The 25,608-nt window shown below is 36.5% G+C and overlaps 2 protein-coding genes across 5 annotated transcripts in view; both read right to left on the minus strand.

Annotated features, from left to right (window-relative positions):
* Nucleotides 1–21,451, minus strand: part of LOC108124132 (43 kDa receptor-associated protein of the synapse) — a 443,392-nt gene extending 421,941 nt beyond the window's left edge. For all 3 annotated transcript variants that reach the window (XM_043213549.2, XM_070282394.1, XM_043213552.2), the window contains exon 1: nucleotides 21,282–21,451. The gene's annotated coding sequence lies outside the window, so the exon portion shown is untranslated. The remainder of the gene's footprint in view (nucleotides 1–21,281) is intronic.
* Nucleotides 1,907–3,987, minus strand: LOC108134066 (uncharacterized). Of its 2 annotated transcripts, none has more exons than XM_070282397.1 (4): nucleotides 3,918–3,987; nucleotides 2,719–2,851; nucleotides 2,482–2,662; nucleotides 1,907–2,426 (listed from the first exon to the last, which is right to left on the minus strand). In XM_070282397.1, coding segments are annotated over exons 2-4 (378 nt in total). In that variant the 5' UTR covers nucleotides 2,721–2,851; nucleotides 3,918–3,987; the 3' UTR covers nucleotides 1,907–2,231. The 2 variants fall into 2 exon arrangements, with proteins under 2 accessions (XP_070138498.1, XP_017109719.1); XM_017254230.3 differs by lacking the exon at nucleotides 3,918–3,987 and adding an exon at nucleotides 3,025–3,226.
* Nucleotides 21,452–25,608: the final 4,157 nt, after the last annotated feature.

A 25,608-nucleotide genomic window follows, 5' to 3' on the forward strand; every position in this document is an offset into this window, starting at 1 on the left:
TTAGTCTAAATGGTTTATCTACCGCAACTGGATGTAGATTTAGATGAAGAAGTACAGGCGAGTGATCAGACGATAGATCTGGTACGGAGTTGGCACTTATCAGGTTGCGAGGAATGTTTTTTGTGACTGCAAAATCTATCAAGTCTGACAGTTTTCTAGGATCTGTTGGCCAATATGTAGGTGTCCCAGTTGACACGCAGTTGCAGCTCGTTGCTTGCTTTTATTATTGCATTGTACAACTGCCTTCCCTTAGGAGTCACAAGTCGAGATCCCCAGTGCGTACATAAATTATTTCTTAGAAACCATCATGACAATTGTTTTACCTAAGATGGGATGGTCATCTATTCTTGATCTAACTTGATCAAGAATGGTTGTTAGTACTATTCCTTTTTGGGTTGCAGTGCAGAAAAACAATGGTGAGGCATAACAGTTAAATGTGTTCATATAAAGGTTTTCTAACTCGTATACACTTACAGGGGTTGTAGATACTAACTGCTGAACTCTTTTACTGAAGTTTGGTCCCCATCCAGGGCCGTAGCTAGCATGGGGCAGGTGGGGCGGTGCCCCAGGGCCCCCGAAGGGAAGGGGCCCCGCCGGGGCAAAAGACTTCCGTATAGGGGGCCCCAAATTTACTTGTTGCCCCAGGGCCTCCGAGGCTCTAGCTACGGCCCTGAATACATGTGTTTTTAATATGTCTGACGACCGGTAAGTCACATTTACAACATTCAAAATCTCGCCTCTAATTTATGTTTATTGGAAATAAACATAAAATATTGAACTCATATAAAAATAGAGAAACCTGTAAATAATGCCTCTTTTTTATTTAACAGAAAGGGCTATTACAGCATGAACGCCATGGTTGTAAGTATAATGTCTAAATTGGTTATAGTTACGTTAAGATTTTACCAACGGTATATTAAAGTATGACATTAGAAGAATGTTTTATCAAATTTTTACAAAAAAATATTTAAAAATATGGCAATGGTAGCAATTGTCTGGACGTTTCGCCAAAAAAAGTTGAATTTCGGTGCCCCTCATAACTCGGTGCTGGATCATTTGTAATCAAAAAATGAAAATTCATTCGTTAGATAACAGTTCGCCCCAGGTAACGCTGTGAAGGTTTTTTGAAAATTGCAATTTTTTTATTTTTTTTCGAAGACTTTGAAGTGAAAAACTCAATTTTTTGGGAAAAAATCGGTTAATTTGTCATTGCAAAATCAAAATTATGAACAAAAAAAAAAAAAAAACTCGACAGCGTTAAATAAAATATGTACAAAAATAGTGTTTAAAATATGTACAGAAATAGTGTTTAAAATTTCAAAAGGATCGGTGCAGTAGTTTTGAAGTTATGAGGGGCACCGACTTTAAAAACGTGAGTTGTGGTGCCCCTCATAACTCGGTGCTGGAAAAACGCTTTAAAGTTTTAAACACAAAAAAATCCAGTGTAAAACGTTTATAAGCAACTTCGTCAATAACTAATAACTTCGTCAATTTTGCTTTAATTGACTTGAAATTTTGACACAATATTCCTCAGATATTATGCATTCAATTTAAAAATAAAAAAAAACGAAAAAAAAAAATTTAATACCTTACCCTCCTCTTAAGACATGCTGCAGCCAGAAACATAATAGAACAAACAATTTGTATTCTTAAAAGCCGTTTCCGTTGTTTACAACGATGCTTAAATTATCAGCCCATTTTTTGCTGCCAAATAATTAACGTATGCTGTGCTTTGCACAACATATGTAGAAGACGGAATTTGTCAATAGGTGACGACTTTCAATTGGAGGATATTAAACAGGCTATAAATGATAACGACATTGAAGGAAATGATGACGGACCATCTGTACGCGACGAAATTGCACTATCTCTGCCAATATAACAAAATAAATAAACAAATTATTCATTGCAGTTATTAAAATCTATTTATTCTTTTTTTTTTTTAATTTGTTCTAACTTAGAAAGTAGCTCCTTTTTTAAATTTAAGTCTTGTTGTTGAAGACTTTCCATTTTTTGGTAATGCACCTTTTTTAAATTCAAGTCTTCTTGTTGAAGACTTTCCACTTTTTGGAAATGCTTTGTCATTGTTAAATTAATTTGCTTTATTCCCTCTACTTAAGCTATGCACAGACTCTGCAAATCAAATTCTGCAGCTGTGCGGCGACGCTTTCGGCTCGGTTCCTCCTCCTCTGGGGCTATCTCCTCAGCTTTTTCCTTAGCCACCTCTTCTACTATAATGGTGGTTGGTGCTCCATATGCCACAGCACCAACTCCCTCGACCATGTCAAAAAGCCCGCAGAGCTTTGCCACGTCCTCTCCATGGCTGTCAGCGGTTGCTGGCAGTAAGGACCCCCGCCCGTAGCCCTGAACTCTGCCTTATTTTGGGCAATTTTCTTTCGAATATTGGCCTTCCAATCGCACCAAACCTTGAATGTAATATTATAATATATTAGTTTGTCATAATTCTGGGGATACTCATACCTTTTTCCATCCAGCAACATCTTTAATTGGAGGCCCAATTGCGTTTAACGCACCGACAAGCTCGCTCCATTTTGCTTCTGCAGCCACACGATCGCCTTTGGCGAATCCACGCGCCAAACTTTCGTTACCCTGCATAAAATACAGAGAAACTTCATCCTGATACGATGATTTGTGTTTTCCCCTGCAAGCAATATATTAGTATTTTTGTTTTTTATAAAAATAAACTTTTTTACTCACATTTTTAAAAAACAGTTTTTCAAAGGCAATCACTTGTTTCCCACATATTATGACACCTTTTCAATGGATTTCATTTTCATTCAATTCCGGTGTTTTCAACAATTTTTTTTATACATTTTAGCACATACCATAACTAAATTAAATTAAATTAAATTAATTAATTTTTAAAAACATATTTCATCCAACGTCAACACATTTATCGCCATCCGTTTGATTATACAAGTATTTTTAACATGCTTTTTCATTCTATCAAAAGTATGGCAGCTTAGGCGATAACTTATGGTGTCGGACTTATCGGTCGCTCACCAAAACGAAAATTGTTGTTGCCGACGGCAAAATTTGATATCCAAATTTGAGGTGGGGTCAGAAATTACTCGTAAAAATAACTACAAGCCTAATTGATCTTCTAGAGGTCTTAAACGAACGACAATAAACCAACAAGTCAACTACTTTTTTCCTTTTGCAAATAAGATCCGATTTAATATAGAAAAAGGCATTTACTTTTCATTTAGGCACGACAAATTTTTTCGTTTTGGAATTCGAAAAATCTTGAGAAAGTGAAAACGGGAGCACCGAAAGTGAAAATCGGAGCATGCCTGAATATGTTTTTTGCAGTTCCCAGTTTCGCAGTTCCATTGAAATAAATACTTCCATCGATCTTAAGTGTCCACTTGAAACTGAAAAAAATTCGTTTCTTTCTGAATGAAAAAATACTGTCGTGAATATAATACATTTATTTATTTAGAAATAAATACATTTATTCTTTGACTCAAGTGTGTCTTCTGAAATAAAATAATTTACAAATAAATACAGTTATTCTATTTATTCTTTACAAATACACCCCATGCCATGTCCTCTGCATAAAAAAGGTAAAAATGAGACGCTATAAGAGATGCAAATGGGAAAAATGAAAGGAAAGCAAACTTCGGGCGGAGCCGAAGTTGATATACCCTTGCAGTGAAAACCGAAAACATTAGATATAGTTGGTCCATCCTTAGGAAAATATCAATATATGTATAACCAATTTATTACAATAAAGCTAAAAAAAATTCCAAAGCTTTTATCTTCAAAAATACCAAAGTTGGTATTTCTACCGGACACTATTTCCGATCGTTCAGTTATATGGCAGCTATAGGATATAGTCGACAGTTGTATATAGTTATATATATAGTAAAATTTCGTAGATCGGATCAACTAACCAAAAAAAGTACAAAATACAAAATCTGTACAAAGTTTCAACTTTCCATCTTCAAAAACACGAAAGTTGGGTCTTTTCCGATTGTTCAGTTATATGGCAGCTATACTTTGGATAAAGTTAACCAATTCTTATAAAATTTGGTATGTCGTATTATGTTGTCAAAAATAGCACTCATGCGATATGCGAATCAATCAGTTAAATGGCAGATATTGGAAATAGTCGGCCGATCTCGGCCGTTTCGACTTATATACTGCATGCAAAGAAAAGAAGGGTGGGTGCAAAGTTTCAAGTCCATAACTTTAAATCAGTGGTGCCCAAGCTCTGCATACGGAAGAGCAAACTCCCATACCAATGCAAAAAATCACCAATACATTTGTGTGAGAATTTTTGTGCCGAAAGCCGAAAACTTTTCACAGCAAGAAATTCATTCTTGTTTTTGTTTCTGCGAGAATGGTCGACCTGTAACGATGAATTTGTTCTTCGCAGAACATTTTTTTTAACTAAGAAGCTCTGCATATTTGTCATAGTATAATAATAAGCTGTTAGGTAGGGCCTTTTTTTAATTACTGTAATAAAATGTATTTTTTATTATATTGATATTTTTAAACCCCTTGTGAATGTTACTATAACTTTATTTTTCAGTGCAGCCACATGGATGGGAAAAAAATTCACAAATGTATTGGTGATTTTTTGCATTGGTATGGGAGTTTGCTCTTCCGTATGCAGAGCTTGGGCACCACTGCTCTATGCATTCATTTATTTTCTTCTGTTGAGCAAAACGCTTCTTTCATAATGAGGGAATTGACCGAATGGTGAATTATAATGAAAGTATTTTGAACTTATGGTTTTGAACTGTTATTATTATTTTCTTAGTGTTTTTAGTTTAGTTTACTTTAGAAATTAGTTTTTCAAAATTAAATTATTTTACAAAATTTTTTTTGCGCAAAATTGTGTTGGAAAATTATTTATTAATAAATATTGAAAATATTTTTACATTTTTATACCCTTGCAGAGGGTATTATAATTTTGTCCAAAAGTGTGCAACGCAGTGAAGGAGACATCTCCGACCCTATAAAGTATATATATTCTTGATCAGGATCACCTTCTGAGTTGATATAAGCATGTCCGTCTGTCCGTTTGTCTGTCTGTTTCGACGCGAACTAGTCTCTCAGTTTTAAAGCTATCGACTTGAAACTTTGCACACACCCTTCTTTCCTTTGCACGCAGTATATAAGTCGGAACGACCGGGATCGGTCGACTATATCCTATAGCTGACATATAACTGATTAATCGGAAATGGTATAACTTTGGTGTTTTTAGAGTTAGAGAGTTAAAATTTGACGTGAGCTTTTTTTGGCAAAACATTACGACATGCCAAATTTTATAAGGATCGGCCGACTATATCCTATAGCTGCCATATAACTGAACGATCGGAAATGGTTTTTGGTAGAAATACGAACTTTGGTATTTTTGAAGATAGAAGTTTGTGATTTTTTTTTAGATTTTATATTATAATAAATTGGGTTATATTATCATATTCTCATAAGGATCGGCCATCGGTTTTAACTGCAAGGGTATATCAACTTCGGCTCCGCCCGAAGTTAGCTTTCCTTTCTTGTTTAGATTTTTTATTGTTATTAATTTGTTTTATTATGATGTAATCATAAAAGTAATCATATAATCATCATTTATTATGATGTAATAAGGATCGGCCAACTATATCCGATGTTTGCGATATATGTATATCCGGCTTTAACTGTAAGGGTATATCAACTTAGGCTCCGCCCGAAGTTAGCTTTGCTTTCTTGTTATAAGTAAAATATGTAAAATAAAATATACAACATGATAATGAATATTTCTGAAAAAAAACAATGACTTGCTTTTACTTTTGAAATATTTTATTATCAGCGTCTAAAAAACAGGCAAATATGTATGTATGGTACATTCCAGAATGCATTCGAAACAATTCGAATGCGAACTGTAACTCCAACTCATTCAATTCGGTTTTCATCCCCCGAATGTTGTGCGAGTGAGACCTACACAGTCGCACTCACTCATTTATTTTCGTCTCAGCATTCTATCTCACTCAATTCATTTTCAAGGTTGTGCATTTGAATGTCGTTTTTTGTCGTTGAATAGCTCATGCAGACCTTTAGTCCACATATGCATTTGCATGTTCCGATCTGCGATCCGAATGTTCGACTTGTATTTTCCGCCTTGAATCTACCAAATTTCCCTCGAAAGATAGAATGATACCCTCGGTGCCAATTTCGCTGCGGGCCTTGTATTCACGCCATACTGTGTCCTAAGCGCAGCGCCCGCACCGTCCTTTCGGCCACTGGCTACGTGGCTGTCCGGAGTCACAAACATACAAAATATCCCCTTCTGCATGTGGCTGAAGCTATCGCTTCAAGATTCCATCAAGTTCTTCTTGAGCTGCACTTCTACAGGTAAAGGGTAAATTGTCGGTTGTTTACCAGTTGAGCTTTCAAGCAGAAAATGTTTTGGTGTCAGAGACTCTTCGTTTTCGTTTTGCATTGGATTGTAATGTGTCGCGAGTTGAAAATCGCCTCCGTCTCCATCAAAGTGGCTCTCAGCAGCTCATCCGATGGGCGTTTGTCCACGAGTTTTGATTCGCGCCTGCGGTGAAATTTTTTTACGATTAGCTTCGTATTATAACTGCCGCAAGAGAATATGACTCGGTCGTTCTCTTTAATCATTTTATCACGTTCATCCAGCTTTAAAACCCCATATGTATAGATTATTTGAAAGATTATTCTTCTATGCCAATAGTTTTCCCGTCAAGATAAATCACAAATTCGTCTGCTAGTGCTCTGCCTGAGCGTACTCTCCGAAAACCGGAAATATTCTTGTAATGGCTGGTTTTCAATGTCTGATCGTTGAAGGGTCTTTGTCTTCCATTTTATTAGGCTCCACATCGCTCTCGGTGTATTTCGCTGTCCAGTATAACACTGCTCAAGGTTAGAGATCAGCCGTCGATGAATCTACCATCTTCGTTTTATCTCTTGTCTACCTCAGTAAAATTGATAAATGTGTAACGTGTTTTTCTTGATTTTTTTCTAACTCCTTCATGTTAGATTTTTTTTATTCATTTTATATATGTAGGTAGTAAATGTACAAATTGAATGAACTTCACATATATTTAATAGATCATTGTTTGATATTTATATAGGAACTTAAAACTATTATTCATAGAAAATTGATATATGTGCAAAACTATTTAAGTGACAAAAAAAATATTATATAACTTTGTAATATAAGTTAACTTTTTAATTAATATAGTATCGTGTCTCCTTTTTGCTGATCTAATAATTTCAATCACTTCAGCATTGAATTTGCTAAGTTTTAGAGAACAGCTATATCAATGGAGCCCATTCATTAACAATGGCCGCCTTTAAATCCTTAATCCTTAATTTCCTTCCACCTTCGAAAAGTTTTGCTGACAGGATGCCCCAAAGATCCTCGATCGGATTTAAGTCCGGACTTAAAGCTGGCCACTGCATCAAATCGATTGATTTACTTTCCAGAAACGTCTTCGTATACCGCGCTACGTGTATAGGAGCGTTATCCTGTTGAAAGAAAAAAAGTCCGGTATAAAACTCTTCGGAAAATGGTACTAGCTTACTTTCCAAGAGATTAGTATACGTTTCCGCGCTCATGCGACATGGCACAAAGCATATAGGCGATTTCTCGAAGTAACTAAAGGCAGCCCATACCATAAGGGAACCACCACCATGGTTGCGTCTGTGGCAAGTTTGTCTGGGATGCCTGGGGTCTCGCCAATACTTTTGATTTCCATCTTGGCCATCTAAATTAAATTTTTGTTCATCACTGAAGATGACATTTTGGAATTCGGTGGTCAAAAATTTAAATTTCTCCTAATAGGCTAGTCGAGACATTTTATTGCCGCCGCAATAGCTTAGGTTTCGGGACCTTTGCTTCGAATGTGAGATGCAAATCTTTTCGGCAAATTTGTTACACCCGTTGCCTACATATTGGTAACTTCAATTGTGCCTTAATTTTGGCACAGCTCAAATTTTTGGCAGTTGCCAAAGCTCTAATGTGCCGCTTAGTGCGGTTATCAATCTTTGGAATTGCACCTTTGTGATTGTTTTCGGCATATTTTTGGGGTGACTTTAAAAAGTTTCCTACAGTGTTTCGATGCCTATTTATTGTTTTAGCAATAGCACCAACTTTAATGCCACAGTCAGCCATAGTTGCTCGTGGCATTTTTGATATTTAATACAAACATATTTTTAATAGCTCAAGATAATTTTTAATTAAATTTTAAAATGTAAACAGTCCAATTTGTTATCTTTGTTTTACTAGGACCTTGCCGGAACCCACTTCAAACGTGAATGAAGCTTTTTGCACATATATCAACTTTCTATTAAATTCCCCTCCTTGCGTTATTCTTTGGGCTAACGGTGCAATAGGATAAGGACAGATAAGAAACTAATAAATGATGTGTAATTGAGGGACGTCGGAGAAAAATGGTGTGTACTCAAAACACTTCTAGAGCTATTAAAATAGGAGCAATGTAGAAAACAAATCTTGCACATATACCAATTTTACTGAGGTACCATTCGCATACAAAGTCACTGGCATACCCGGAATAGCGTTCCCACACCCTGTACGAACATCCTGCTGCTTCGATGCAACTTCGACGACACTCCTGCAAAGTTCTGTAATTTTGGCTGCACAGCCGGCATGCTTGGCGCACAGTGTGTTTATGCACCGTGCCTCATGTGGCTCGCTCTTTCTGAGATTTGCGATACAAACCGTTAGCTTTGTGCATAACCCAAAAAGTCTGCAGCATGGATAGTGACTTTTTCACTACATCCTGCCGGATAATTTAAATACTGATATTCAAGTACTTATTCAAGCTATTCAAACACCTTCACCGACATGTCGACCAAAATTTCAAACTTTATCACTTGGGGAATATGCTTGATCCTTGTCAACAATAAGTCAATGATAGAAGCTTAGGACTCTTTAAATTTTGAATTTTTAAATATTGGTTTTATAATGAAATTCTTATAAGGGTTGGCTACCTATAGTTGCGATTTACATCAAGATTACAAGATTACCCATCTGATTAACTACAAGGGTCCATCTTAACTACAACTTCGGCTCCGACCTTTCTTTTCTTGTTAAAAATCATATTTTATTATTTTTTTTTTTTTTTTAACGTTGCTTTTATTTCTTGAATCTTCTCTTTGCGAGAATAATAAGTGGTGTATCAAATCTTATATTTTAACTTAACTAACAGTCATATTGACTGATACGGAGTTAGACGGCCCTAAAAATCGATTGCTGGGTTGGGAGGTCGTTGCGTCTAAGGCGGGATACGCTAGAAACCCGAGTCAATCCCCGAGCGAGAAAATTTGGGTGCGAAGACAGTTTTTCTTTGTATGACTCTTTTTGCTTCTGGATTTCGTCTTTCACTGCGAGGATTCCCAGATCCCGGTGGATGTTTTCGTTGCGAACATACCAAGGTGCCCCTGTGATAGTTCTCAGGATTTTTGATTGTGCGCGCTGTATGATGTCTATGTTGCTGCTGCTCGCGTTCCCCCACAGCTGGGAGCCATACGTCCAGATTGGCTTTAGGACTGAATTGTACAGTAGTAACTTGTAGTCCAGGCACAGTGGCGATCGTGAGTTTATGATCCAGTGGAGGCTGCTGGCTTTCAGTTTTAGATGCATCTTTTTGCATTCGATGTGCTTGCGCCAGGTAAGTCGTCTATCAAGGTGAACGCCAAGGTACGTTACGTCGTTAGCTTGAGGGATCTGCATACCGTTTAGTAAAAGCGGAGGGCATGTTTGTCTATTAAGAGTAAACGTTATATGTTTACACTTTTATTCGTTTATTTTAATGCACCAGTCGGACAGCCACCTTTTCACTACTACTTGCGTTGGGCATTTGGAGCGACTAAGGATAGCGGTATCGTCGGCAAACGTTGACGTTGTTAGTTGCTGATTCGTAGGAATATCCGCAGTATACAAAACATATAGACACGGGCCAAGTGCGCTTCCTTGTGGAACTCCAGCTTCGATGGTGTAGTCGCCCGAAGTAGCTGCGTTGCATCTCACTGAGAATACCCTATTGTAGAGGTATGATTCCAGTAGCTTGTGGGTGTATGTTGGCAAATACGTTTTAATTTTGTGCATGAGTCCGATGAGCCAAACTCGGTCGAAAGCTTGAGATACGTCGAGGAAAATAGCACTGCAGTATTCTCGCTGTTCGAAGGCTGATCGTATTTCGGATGTTAATCTGTTCACTTGTTCGATGGTTCCATGGTTTCTTCGAAAGCCAAATTGGTATGCCGGGATAACATTGCAAGCTTCCAGATGTGGTATTATGCGAGTTAACAAGCATTTTTCAAACAATTTAGACAAACAAGATATAAGGCTTATTGGTCTGAATGATGACGGAATTGTGTGGTCTTTTCCAGGCTTCGGTATCTTTATAATGATGGATTTCTTCCACTTTTTTGGGAAATAGCCAAGATTAATGATTCCATTAAATAGTTTGCAGACTATCGCGCATTTTGGAAGTTCGCTCAGCATCGTTGGGGTCAATAGGTCACCACCGGGAGCCTTTTTTGGTTTTAGCCCTCTTATGACTTTTTCGATTTCGCTCGGCCGGAATGAAGGTGCGGCTGGGTTTGGCTGGAAGACACTTTGGAGATGTGTGGCGAATGTTTCAGCTTGGTCTTCGTCGCTGCGAGCCCAGCATCCCGAAGAGTTTCTTATCGGGGTGGTCGTTTCAATTGAGGCGCTAAGATTTGGATGGGCCTTCCACAGGGGGTACTTTGTGCTTGTTGGCGAGAGATTGTGGATGTACCTCAGCTGTGCATTTTCTTCCTGTTGGTGAAGAGCCTGGTCGAGTTATCGGGTTGCTTCCCTAAGGCGTTGTTTTGAAGCTGGTGATCTGCTGTTTTGCCAATTACGACGCGTGCGCCTCTTTTCTCGCACAAGCTGTTCGATTTGCTGATTAGATTTGAAGTGTTTGTTTCGGTCTACATCTTTCCTATGAGGAGTAGAGATTTTAGCTGCCGCAACGAGTACTTCTTCCAGGGCGCTCGTAGTGTAGTCGATGTCCGATTCCATGTTAAATTTCGGGGCGAGTTCTATGTCGGCACTCACGTACTTTTTGTATTTTAGCCAGTTCGTTTTTGGCGTCGTCATGCTGAAGGGGTGTTCGGTTATTTCTGGGCTTTGAAGAAGCGTTAGAAGCACAGGCGAGTGGTCTGATGATAAGTCCGAGACTGCTTTGGCACTTATTAGATTGCGAGGTATGTTTTTTGTCACTGCAAAATCAATAAGGTCTGGGAGCTTTCGTGAGTCTCTTGGCCAGTATGTGGGACTTCCAGGGGAAACGTAGTCTAGTTTATTTTTCACATTTATAATTGCATTGTACAATTGCCTTCCTTTGGGAGTCACAAGACGTGATCCCCAGTGCGTATGTTTGGCGTTGTAGTCTCCTGCGGCTATAAATCGATCCCCAAGTGAATTGTAGAAGTCCATAAATTGTCCTTCCGAGATTGAGAAACGAGGAGGGCAGTAAGCGGCAGCGATTGGAAGGATTCCGTTGCTTGACTGAATTTGTATCGATGTGGCCTGCAAGAAGTTTGGTGCAAACCTTTTGTGAAAATGGTGTTTAATGCGTTCTCTGATTAGAACTCCAGTTCCGCCGTGGGCTTTCCCATCTGGATGATCTGTGCGGTAGATTGTGTAGCCTCTTATATGAAAGTTTTATTTGCTTGTAAGATGCGTTTCCACCAGTAGCATAACGTCAATACGGTTTTCGGTTAAGTATTGTGATAATTCTAGTTTATGCCGTGAGACACCATTGGCGTTCCACTTTGATATTCGTAGCACCTGCATAGATTATTTAGACTGTTGCAGTAAGCGGAGTTGTGGGCATCCCCGCAGACTACACAGATAGCCCGAAGTGTGTAGTAAGACCTTGTGTGTCCATACTCTTGACAGTTAGTGCATTGCTCTGGACCGTTGCGTTTATGTGGCTCTTCGACAGTGATTTTCCGATGCAAAAGATATTGCAGGTTGTAGATTGGGTGGACTTCGTTCTTCTTCAGCGACCTGCTTTCTGGCTCGAGCTCGACCTTGAAGAGGGGTTGTGGCTTTTTATCTTTATTTAGAATGTTAATAACATTCTTGGCGGCGAAGCCCTTTTCTTTAAGGGCGGTTTTTATTTCCGCGGCGGAAACATCAGGTTCTATTCCCTTTACTACCACTTGTAGGCCCTTACTGCCTTTCAGCTGGTACGTGTAATAGTTTTTCTATGTCCAGAATTTTGGACACGATTCGGAAGTGCTATTCAGTCTTGGTTTGCACCTTTGTTTCATGGATGTTCCCTTTGATAAGCGGAACAACACCGTTCAACACCTTTGATAAGCGGAACAACACCGCAATTTTGTTGACCAGGCACTCGAGCTTTTTCCCCTAATATAGATTGGAGGGGGCTTGGGTTTTTTTGTGGTGTCTTGGGCTGGTTGGTTTTCCTCAACCTCCGCCAGTAGGGCAAATCAGTTAGTAGTGGATCCTTTGGGTTTCAACTGTCAGTAAAGCCGGGTTGCTTAAAATCGCCAATTTTTCCACTTCGGTATCGCGGGTTGAAAAGTAAGAGTAGAAGCCGTTTCTTTGGTTCACTGAACTTCTACGCTCATTCTATTGATCGTTGCTCAATGAGCTCATTGCGTGGCTCTTACTTTTTTTTTTGAACAATGCACTAGTTTTGGTTTAGCACATCACAACTGTTATTAAAAGCTTGTCTGTCGCTTTTAGTAAATTGTAGTTCAGCGTCTTTTCGCTTATATTGGGTTACCCCAGTTTTTTTGATTAGCTGTATTATGGTGCAGTTTTTCCGGAGCTCGGACAAAGCACGTCCGCTTAGTTCGGTAGTTCGTATACGTACGTTTTATTAAAAAATTGTTTTAAAGGTAAATAAGAATTTCACTTTATTTCGGGTCAACACAAGTGATTTTAACATTTAATGGTTAAAAACATATACGAATTTAAGCCCCATTTAATTTCACAGTTCAATTCTTCTTAACAAGAAAGGAAAGGTAACTTCTAACTATCCTTAAGTTAAAACCGGATATATATCGCAAACATCAGAAATAGTTCGCCGATCCTTATGCGAATATCATAATTTATTACAATTTAAAATATAAAAAAAAGTCCCACGCTTCTATCTTCAAAAATACCAAAGTTGGTAAGTTTTAAAAAAACTATTTCCAATCGTTCAGTTATATGGCCGCTATACAAGATAAATTCGGCTGATAGCTATACGATTTGGTAGATTTGATCAACTGACCAAATATAAAATCTTTTCCAGTTTTCCACCTTCAAAAAAACTAAAGTGGGATTTTTATCTCCTAAATGGTGAATTTTTGTACATTCACGTGTACAATCATTCATGTTTAACCGATAACTTGAAAGTGGTGCTATTTCAAGTTTCTATTCAAGTTTCTTAAACAATTTCCTATAGTGTATCGAGGGCAGATATTAAGCATCCATGATCCCGTTTTTATTTCCAAAGCAAAAAAATTTGGGAAACAATTTTTTCATGGTTTGGTTTTTTTTATACCCTTGCAGAGGGTATTATAATTTTGTCCAGAAGTGTGCAACGCAGTGAAGGAGACATCTCCGACCCTATAAAGTATATATATTCTTGATCAGGATCACCTCCTGAGTTGATATGAGCATGTCCGTCTGTCCGTCTGTCTGTCCGTCTGTCTGTCTGTTTCTACGCGAACTAGTCTCTCAGTTTTAAAGCTATCGTCTTGAAACTTTGCACACACCCTTCTTTCCTTTGCACGCAGTATATAAGTCGGAACGGCTGGGATCGAGCGACTACATCCTATAGCTGCCATATAACTGATTGATCGGAAATGGTATAACTTTGACGTTTTTAAAGTTAGAGAGTTCAAATTTGACATAAGAGCATTTTTTAGAAAAACATTACAACATGCCAAATTTCATAAAGATCGGCCGACTATATCCTATAGCTGCCATATAACTGAACGATCGGAAATGACCCAACTTTCGTGTTTTTGAAGATAGAAGTTTGGGACATTTTTAGGTTTTGTATTATAATAAATTGGGTTATATTATCATATTCTAATAAGGATCGGCCAACTATATCCGATGTTTGCGATATATATCCGGTTTTAACTGCAAGGGTATATCAACTTCGGCTCCGCCCGAAGTTAGCTTTCCTTTCTTGTTTTAATATATGCTTTTAAAGGTTAGTTAAAGTGTGGGTGGAAGGGATGAGTGCAGGGTATAATATATAAGAATATTAGTATTATAAAATATTCTTTTGCTTATCTTTTATGAATGATTTTCCATTATAAAACTAGTCTTCAGTAATTAAATTTTTTCCATACAAAAAAACTGTGTGTGTCAGACTCACGCACGGCAGAAGTGAAACTTCTAAGTTGATTTTTCCATGCATGCGAGCCCCGGTTTAGATCTCTCCCCCCTCTCTCGTGTTGAATTCAGGTTTCCATATTTGTTTTTTTCAATCAATTTTATATTCCGATTAAAAAGCGTATTGATGACAGAAAGAACGCGATAAACCAATTTACCGGAGCTGTGTATTAATTACGAGTTTAGGGAATTTTCTATTCAAACCCACACGCTAACAAGGTTATGTATTCAAAATCCCCCATTCGTGATGTATTTCATCGTACATTTATGTGATATATTTATACCTTTGCAGAGGGTATTATAATTTTGTCCAAAAGTGTGCAACGCAGTGAAGGAGACATCTCCGACCCTATAAAGTATAAATATTCTTGATCAGGATCACCTCCTGAGTTGATATGAACATGTCCGTCTGTCCCTTTGTCCGTCTGTCTGTCTGTTTCTACGTGAACTAGTCTCTCAGTTTTAAAGCTATCGACTTGAAACTTTGCATACACCCTTCTTTCCTTTGCACGCAGTATATAAGTCGGAACGACCGGGATCGGTCGACTATATCCTATAGCTGCCATATAACTGATTGATCGGAAATGGTATAATTTTGGTGTTTTTAGAGTTAGAGTTGAAGTTTGACACGAGAGCTATCTTTGGCAAAACATTACGACATGCCAAATTTCATAAGGATCGGCCGACTATAGCTGCCATATAACTGAACGATAGGAAATGGACCAACTTTCGAGTTTTTGAAGATAGAAAGCTGGAACTTAGTACAGATTATATTTTTTCTTGTTTTAACTGCAAGAGTATATAAACTTCGGCTGCGCCCGTAATACCGTAAGAATATCGCTTCGTTCAGTGCGAATCACAGGTCAACGCAATATCCCAACCTCGTTTCACACTTACTGAACGGCTGATGCGCGGCGTGGGTAGTTTGTTATAGAGCAAACAGGAGAGAAAGAAAGGCAATCGAGAGAGAAGGGGAGAGACGGCGTGTCTCGATGGCTCTCTCACATCGTTCAGCGCTTGCGATGAAAAGTTTAAACTTTTAAATTGTTTAAACTTAAGCAATTTTCTTGATAACTTAAAAATAAAAAATTTAAATGTCGGACGACAGTATCGGTGACTATCGATGGCACTATCGAGGGTTTAAGAAAAACATTCGCCGGCTATCGATGGCGCCGACTATCGATAGTTCTCCACCTCTAATTGGGACTTTGAAATGAGGCTGATTTAAGCCGAATTTGAATAATTAAATGTTTATGTTTTTACCATAATTGCGATAAGGCTATTTGCAGCGGTATTATGAATTTCAATCCAAAAGGCTTCGGATTCAATCCAAAAAGCAAAACATATTAATATTCACTTAAAGAGGTTTTGTTGACATAACATAACATATGTACAAGCGCCAACGCACAGTGCTTGCTCCCATATGCCAAAAATAAAAAAATTTATAACGGCAAAAATGTACGAAAAGTAAACAAATCGCCTCTAAAATGTCCAAGCTTCTTCATGGCAAACCCGATTTTGCTAGAAACCTAAAGGGATTTTCTAATTTATTTGAAGATTGCTCATTTGTATAGCGCAGCTGCGCGCATCGCGAATATTTCACAATTAAACCGAACTTTGAAGTGGTCATATCCATATTTACGTGTTCAAATTAAAATAATTTGTAATAGATTTTGAAGTTAAAGATTTCTATAAGTTAAGTTAAAGATATTTTCTATAAAATGAGATATAATTTGATGTATTAATAATAATTATTGATTTTATTATATTATTGTAAACTAACACATGTTTTTTGCCTATATTTTGAGCATATTTTTCATGTTAGCTGAATTTTGTAGTAGTGATCCCACAAAATTCTACAATTCGTTGATATACCAATGTGTTTGTCGGTCTCCAAAGGTAACAAATGTGTAAAAATGTTCTGCTAAAATTTGCCTATGTGCCTAATTTTGTAAAAATACTAACACTGTCTTAACTTTTTCAGGGTCAGTTTTGCGGTTTATTTACTTGTTATGCTGTTGCTCAGTCTTCATGTTTCATTCTTGTGTTTACCTTTCCAAAACTATTTGTTCATTTACTAATAGTTTTTATTTTGTTTTCTTTTTTTTAATAATTTTTATGTCATTATTTGTTGTGTTATTGATTTAAAGATTGTGTTTCAATTAGTGTCCAGTGGCGAATTTTTGTGTATACATGGAATTAAGATAAAGAAAAAGTTGTGATAGCTGTCTTTCCCTTTAATGAAACTGATTTATTAATACTAGTGAATGTTTTCTTAGACTTTGTTTTAAATTAGAGCTGTAACTTTTAACAAATTTCCGACTTATTTCCTTTTTTGTGTTCGATCAAATTTTGCGTTTTGTTGTTTTCGTGCATATTTTGTGTTTTGTTCTGGAAAAACCGGATATATGTCGCAAACATCGGATATTGTTGGACGATCCTTATGAGAATATCATAATAAAACCAATTAAATACAATAAAAAATCTAAAACAAAGTCCCAAGCTTCTATCTTCAAAAATACCAAAGTTGGTATTTCTACCAAACCGATCATTCAGTTATATGGCAGCTATTAGATATAGTCGGCCGATCCTTATGATCCTTGGTGGGTTGGATCAACTGACCAAAAATATAATCTGTACGAAGTTCCAACTTTCTACCTTCAAAAACACAAAAGTTGGGTCATTTCCGTTTTTTCAGTTATATGGCAGCTATAGGATATAGTCGGCCGATCTACCCGAAATTGAGTATGTCGTATTATTTTGCCAATAATAGCATTCATACGAAATTGGATACAAACATACAAACTCTCTAACTCTAATAACACCGAAATTATAGCAATTCCGATCAATTAGTTATATGGCAGCTATATGATATAATTGTCCGATCTGGCTGATTTTAACATATTATTTTAGAATAAAATAAATAAAATAAAAATATTTTGAGCCAAGTTTCAAGTCCCTACCTTAACTAGAAGAATTTTGTCAGCTCTTTTCATACAAGCCGGACCACTGTGCAACGCCGCTTGATCAGAAATGCTTTAACGTCGGTGTTTTTAGATATTTCGAATTTTGTATGAAGTCTATTTTTGGCAAAAAAATTCGACCTACCTAATTTCATAAGGATCGGCCGACTATATCCTATAGCTGCCATATAACTAAACGATCGGAAATAGTATTTGGTGTTTAGTAAAAATACCAACTTTAGTATTTTTGACGAAAGAAGCAATAAATTAATTGGTTCTATTATGATATTCTCATAAAGATCGGCCAACTACCGATTTCGGCCAAATGGTGACCGTGTCGAAGGATAGGAAAAGAACATAACCCAGAAACAAAATTTGCAAAACTAAAAACCGGAAAAAATAAAAATTGAGAATAATGGCAAAAAAAAAAAATATGTCTCTGAGTGAGTAGAGTGAAGTGCAACGCAAAGGTGTACGCAGAAAATTAAAAAAAAAAAGAATGGTGTGTCATAAAGACACGCGATAGAAGTGAAACTGAATGATTGGATCGGTAAGAATTATTTAATTTTCTGTTAGAGGAATCATTTTAATCACGTGTCAAACACTTCTTGATAGTAAATTAAAACTTTTCAATGAATATGAATATGATGAATTAAATCTCAATCAGCTTTACCTTCATTCTTTGGTAGACTCTCATGAACGAAATGATAGGTTTGTGGTAACTAAAATAGGTAATGAAGACTCTTGACTCCAAACTTTCGATGTAACGTGAGAAAACTGCATCAATAGTGGTACCATGGTGATTTTTTTCATTTCCAATGACAATTTCTGTTGCAAGAACTGAATTAATGGCTTGGAATCCTCTTTTTCATTTTTAATGAAAGATCCTAATGTCATTTTTAAACCATGATCTATCACATACACGACACGTGAAACCGAATGGATTATTTATAAAATCACGGTGAAAGTTCTTATGTGCACTTTTAAACTTATTAAAGTCTGAATATTGTAATCGATCACCACTATGTTCATCACAATCAGGAGGAGGATGAGTCGAAGTCGTTGCTCATAGTTCATTCTCTGAATTATTTACACTATCGTCCACACTGTCACGTAAGAGGTTAGCACGTGTTTGCCTTCGTTCCCTGCTATCTCGTTCAATTTCAGTTCTACATTTTTTCCGTTTTCTACTCTGATCCATTCCTTCACTCGCCCTTTTTTCCTCCCGCCACGTTTTTGTCCTTTCTGCACCCGACTTCTGCACCCGACATATTTGCACAAAACTCTCGATTTAAGTAATAAAGACACGCAAAAAAACAAAATACGTTGCTTATGATCACTGTGTTAGAAACCAACAGCAGTTTTCCGCGATCGCGACGCCGCCTGAACGCAGAGAATGACATGGAAGACAGAAAGTCTTCCGTCTCATTCTCGCACCATACACGAAGGGCTCTCATTCTCGCCCGATAGACGCGACGTAAGGTAGTCCGTCTCGCTTACTTACTACGTTAGAGCGAGCGTCACCAAAAAGGTTGCCGATCGAGATTTCAAGACCGTCCCATTAGAAGTTTTACTTAAAAAATAGCACACCTCAAATGGTTGCTAAAAACAAGTACACCTCCCCCAGCGTGGTCAAAAGCGCAAAAAATTCAAGCTAACCTTGACTTTCTGAAAATAAAATGAACAAAAAAAGAAACCCAAGAATCTGCAACTCACTCTGAACCCATACCAACAACTCATGAACAAAAAATAATTGAATTTATAACCCCCAAGCAACTACCGAAAAGACCCGCCGCCGGACTACCCCGGACCATTGTGCAGTGCTACCTGTGCCACTGGAAACCAACAGCCTGTGGGGAGACCAGCACCGGCATCGCCTGAGCCACAACAGCAGCAGAAAATCTACAAAAGCGAGGGGACAACCGCCTCTTGCGTCCCCGACGGAACATCAACGTGACACGCCCGGCGACTTCCATCCGATGCAATTGAAAGTCAAGGATTAATGAGCGAATTAATTAATATAAAATATAAAATTATAATAAGACAAATATAACACATTCATGTAAACCTTCACATTCAAGCGCGGAACCTTCTCTGCTCAATCATAAGTATAGCCCGTAAGACTTTACGCAACCGTGATAGGAAAACATTTGTAAAGACGACTTTCAAATTTCAATAAAAAAAATATTTAATATTAAATTAATTAATAATAACAAGAAAGGAAAGCTAACTTCGGGCGGAGCTGAAGTTGATATACCCATGCAGGTAAAACATCGGCTAACCAATTTATTACAATAAAATGTCCCAAGCTTCTATCTTCAAAAATTCCAATGTAAGTATTTCTACCAAATACCATTTCCGATCGTTCAGTTATATGGCAGCTATAAGATATAGTCGGCCGGTCGTTATGAAGGTTGGTAGTTCGGATCAACTGACTAAGTATAGAATCTAAATATAGAATATAGAATACAGTTATATGGCAGCTATAGGATATAGTCGGCCGATCCTTATGAAATTTCGCATGTCGTATTATTGCCAAAAATATTAATGGTTTTTTTTTTAGTGTTTTATAAAGCTATAGTCTTCTTTTGAAAAAGTAGATATGGTTTTTTTTTATTAAAAATCTTTAAAATTTTTTAAATTTAAATCCATTTTGCACTAGTCTCACAGCTAACAGATTCAAAGGTTTTGAGGTTGCCTCTTTAAATAATGAATTTCTTCATAAGCGCATAAAAGTGCCTTTTCATATATCACTCATATGAAGAAAATTAAACAATCTACAACATGGACTAAATTACAATGTTTGACTCGGCTTGACTTAGCTAAATCTCTTTTTAAAAATGAGATTTAATTCTAAACATTTTTTTGCTAGACTACTTACATTTTCCATTTATTAAAAAGACAAAACAGGTTTTTTGGACACATCACATACACAAACACATAATACAAACCACATTGAAAATTATTCATTTCAAAACTTTTGATTTTGTACATAAAATGTTCACTGTTGTCGTTTTTAAAATCGCTCCCAAAATCGTAAATTGTAAGCTCATGTAAATGTCAACATCAACAGCTGTTTTTAACAGCTGATTTCTTCGCAGTGGCGCCATCTATGGAAATTTCTGGCATGCAACATTAAAAATTTATCTATTGTGAATGATATGCAGTTAAAATTATTTAAATTCTTTGACTTTAAAAAAATGATTTTTGGAAAAAAGGACCCAGAAAAAGGGGTCCAAATTTCTTATAGTGCAGTTTTTTTTCCCCGAGCTCAAAAGTCTGCAACAGAAATTGTTTCGCTTTAGTTAAAAAAACATTTTTTATTAGTTTTTATTAAGAGTATTATTGTTTTAGTTAAAGTATACGTGGAAGAAAGTAAGGTGTGTTGTCCTCCTGTTTTATCTTCCACCGCGCCGTTATAAGTACAGCCGTCCTTTCATCTTTTATTATTATAATTTTTATAATTCCCATAATTCTAATTAGTAATGGTAAATCTCTTGTTGATATTTACGATATATGTACATACATATATCCGATCCGATAAATAACTTTAATACACATGAACAACCCTTGAACTGATTGGGTACATACAATAAGGCTCCGCACAAAGTTGGCATTCCTTTATATAAGTTTTATAGCGATAGCACATTTAAAAGTATTTATGGACGCGGCTTCGTGCAAGCAGACTCACTCAGTAACTCAGTTCCTTCTTTTAGGCATATTTCAAATATGAACTTGGCAAATTTTTTTTGTTTTGAAATATGTATGCTTATTACATACTTATTTTTTAACATATTGAATAAATTTTTTAATAACATCTCATTTCGTTAATATACTGCTTTTTACAGAAAGCACTCCATAAATTTTTTGAATGAAAAACGTTGTTTTTGATTTTATTGTCACAATTGTGTGTTACTTACATGCAAGTTACACTCAAACGAACATAATTTTAGGCATATGTATGTCCTCGTGTTAATTTATAAGTTACATTACAAATTAAACTTTTAGATCCAAATAAATGTAATACATCAGAATTGAAAATATTTTTTTATATCAAATATCTAGGAGGCTGCGCGGTAGATGATAATTCAGGAGAGAAAAAGCTTTAGAGTGAGAGAGAAAGAGACAGTGTAAGAAAACGACAGTTAATAATCGAAACAATATCGTACAATATAATGTGAAAATTTATTACACGGGAATGCAAAATATTTATTCAAACTAATTTTTCATAAATTGCCGACAAACAACATACCAGTGTTTTGCTTAAATCCTTAATAAAACTTTACTTTGATGTAAAAAGTTTGACTGATTCGCAAGAAACGGTCGATTTGTGAATAAACTTCGTAATAACAATAGATTCTTTTGACTTAGATATGAAAAATATACAATTATTTCAAATTCTTAGAAATTAGTTATGTACCATATATGAATACGAGGCTATATTTTCTTAAAAAGCATCCCTTTATCCCAATCGACTTGGAAAAGACCTCCCATTCCTAGGTGCCAGGAGTTCAAATGTCGCTGAACTTTGTTTGGAGTTTTTCGACATTTTACAATGAAAACCAGCATGAAACCGAAAAGAACACGTGAGTCTATGCCAGGGTTGAAGCAGAAAATTGTTGCCTCTTTCCCCTAGGAATTTCCAGCCTCTTTTGAACGTCAAATTCACGCCTATTTCCCAAGCGAAATTACCACCTCATTCCTTTGTTAATTTACGCTTGGGCAGGATTATCGTAATTATTTTCATTATGAAATTAAGGCTCGAATCGCGGAGAGACAAAGAAAAGTGTAGAAGATTACGAGTGTTGACCAGATAAGGCATGAATAATAGAAATTTTAAAGTTAGAAGTAGAGCAAAGAGGAGCTATATGGTAGGGACCACTGTAGTCCAAATACCCTCAAGGGATCATGGTGGACATATATTGAACTAATGGCTAAGGAGTAGAGGAAAATAGTTATTAGTCCTTCTACTAATATATAACGTTTAATTTTTAGCGGGTTAGTAGATTAGTAAAAAAATATACCCAGAATCGTTTTATCATAATGGACATATATTGACTTAATGGCTAAGGAGTAGAGGAAAATAGTTCTTAGTCCTTCTACTAATATATAACGTTTAATTTTTAGCGGGTTAGTAGATTAGTAGAAAAATATACCCAGAATCATTTTACCATTTGTTAAAGAGAGTAAGTTTATTAGTAAAAGACGGCTAAGTTTCGAGTGAAGGTGTAGATGTTAAATCCTAGTTAAATCCTCTAAGAGCAAATAGTAAGATATTTTTTTGGTACAGATTCTACGCGGTCTTGGTGAACATCATATTGTGGAATCCAGAAACATGAACCGTAATAAACGGACAGGAGATATAAATAGCCAATAAGTAATTATTGGCCTACGAATAAGTAGTATTCGTTAAATTCTTTGAACCATCTTTTAATAAAACTAAACCATTGTAGAAATATGGTCGGTGAATTTGAGTTTAAAGTTTAAAAGTCTAAGTTCGTTAAGTTGAGTTAATTTTTTCTATTTTTTCTTACGCTTTGTAAAACCAGACTGACAGTTGAGTTAATTTTTTCTATTTTTTCTTACGCTTTGTAAAACCAGACTGACATAGAGAAATGATTGAAGAACAAAGGTGTTGCAAATAAGCAGTGATTATATTTTCAAATAACTTTTGAACAGGGTACACAGGGTAGGGCCTCTGTATTTAGCAGCATTGGTTTTTCCCCTTTTTTTATTCAATCAAAATGTGAAAGACTCCTTGCAGTTAAGGAAAAGAGTCGAAGTTTCCAAAGAAAAGTTAAGAAGTCTAAGTAGAAGTTTGCACAGACCCCTGAAAAAGTATTTTAGCACACAGCCTGGTACTGGTACATCGGGACCTGGCGAATAAACAGGCTTAACCCCTTGAAAATCCATTAATAAACTTTTATCAAAGAGAGATGGACACAAAACAAGATTTGCTGATTGAATATTAATGCATATGGCTGATCTGACGATTAAAGAGGTTAATATTTGGTTAAAAAAAATTGTGCGAATAAATCGGAAAAGACCTTATCAAAGGTTGTAGATAAATCTGTAAACTTCGCTGAGTGTTTACGAAGTAATAAAACTGTCCCGGATCCTGAGTAAGTTGAATCCGGCAGAAGCGAATAAAATTCTATACCATAAACCGTTACAGACGGTGAAAAATGATCGTACCATTTAATATAGTGGAAAACCTAAGGCTGTCACTTTTTTATATTTAAGTAAAAGTCTGTTTTTAGTTTTATTTTAGTTTATGAGGCCCTTTGTAAACCAAGGAGGATTATTTGAAGCGGACAGATATTTTCACGGCACACATGAATCGAACTCTGAGACTGATTTATTGTGAATACACTTAAAATTGTTTCAATGTTTCAACTTAAAAACAAGAAAGAAAAGCCCTTACTTCGGAAAGAAGATATATAAACCGGATAAAACCGTATATATATCGAAAACATCGGATATAGTTGGTCAACCCTTAAGACCCAAATTATTAACCCAAATTTATTACAATAAAAAATCTAAACATGAAAGAAAAGCTAACTTCTGGCGGAACCGAAGTTGATATACCCTTGCAGTTAAAACGGGATATATATCGCAAACATCAGATATAGTTGGCCGATCCTTATGAGAATATCATAAAAAAACCAATTAATTACAATAAAATATCTAAAAAAAAGTCCCAAGCTTCTATCTTCAAAAATACGAAAGTTCATATTTCTGTCAAATACCATTTCCGATCGTTCAGTTACATGGCAGATATAGTCAGCCGATCGTTATGGTAGGAAATTTGGTAGGTCGGATTAACTGACCAAAAATAGAATCTGTACTAAGTTCCAGCTTTCTATCTTCAAAAACAGGAAAGTTGGGTCATTTCCGATCGTTCAGTTATATGGCAGCTATGGGATATAGTCAACCGAGCCTTATGAATTTGGCACGTCGTATTATTTTGCCAAACATAGCTTTCGTGTAAAATTTGAACTCAGACGGACAGATGGACATGCTCATATCAACTCAGGAGGTGATCCTGATCAAGAATATATATACTTTATAGGGTCGAAGATGTCTCCTTCACTGCGTTGCACACTTTTGGACAAAATTATAATACCCTCTGCAAGGGTATAGCACGAAAGGAAAGCTAACTTCGGGCGGAGCCGAAGTTGATATACCCTTGCGGTTCAAACCGAATATATATCGCAAACATCGGATATAGTTGGCCGATCCTTCAGATAACATCATAATAAAACCAATTAATTAAAATAAAAAATCTAAAAAAAAGTCCCAAGCTTCTATCTTCAAAAATACGAAAGTTGATATTTCTACCAAATACCATTTCCGATCGTTCAGTTATATGGCAGCTATAGGATATAGTCGGCCGATCCTAATGAAATTTGGTAGGTTGGATCAACTGACCAATAATAGAATCTGTAATAAGTTTTAGTCGGCCGATCCTTATGAAATTTGGCATGTCGTAATGTGTTGCCAAAAATATCTCTCGCTCTAACTCTTAAAACGCCAAAGTTATACCATTTCCGATCAATCAGTTATATGGCAGCTATAGGATATAGTCGGCCGATCCCGGCCGTTCCGACTTATATACTGCGTGCAAAGGAAAGAAGGGTATGTGCAAAGTTTCAAGTCGATAGCTTTAAAACTGAGAGACTAGTTTGCATAGAAACAGACAGACAGACAGACGGACATGCTCATTTCAACTTAGGAGGTGATCGTGATCAAGAATATACTTATATAAGAATATACTTTATAGGGTCGAATTTGTCTCCTTCACTGCGTTGCACACTTTTGACCAAAATCATAATACCCTCTGACAGGGTATTAAAAACGGTTTTTGGCCAAAAAGAGTGGTTTCCTTAGTGCAGCGGTGGGCAAATCGCAAATTTTATTAACATTTGAGTGTGTGCGTAGACAAAAGAAAAAAAATATAGCAAAACACAAAGTTTTGTGTTATTTTGTTTCTTCGTCGTACAATTTTTGTAGATAATGAAAAAAAATAAGGCACTTTTTGTTTAATTCAGACCCTGCAGTACTGGGCCCTAGTTTGGAACTTGTAAAATATGGAATTACCACAGACCACCCCTACCTACTTTAATCTCTATACACAATGCATTTTCTCATTTCCAATTTCGTATGAAATGTCCGCAAATAGGGCCAATCGCCACCACATCGTTTACCCGGGGACTAATGAAATAGTACCATATCAGTAGGGTCAGT

The sequence above is a fragment of the Drosophila bipectinata genome, chromosome 4 (genome assembly GCF_030179905.1).
Source record: "Drosophila bipectinata strain 14024-0381.07 chromosome 4, DbipHiC1v2, whole genome shotgun sequence".
NCBI classification, from domain to species: domain Eukaryota; kingdom Metazoa; phylum Arthropoda; class Insecta; order Diptera; family Drosophilidae; genus Drosophila; species Drosophila bipectinata.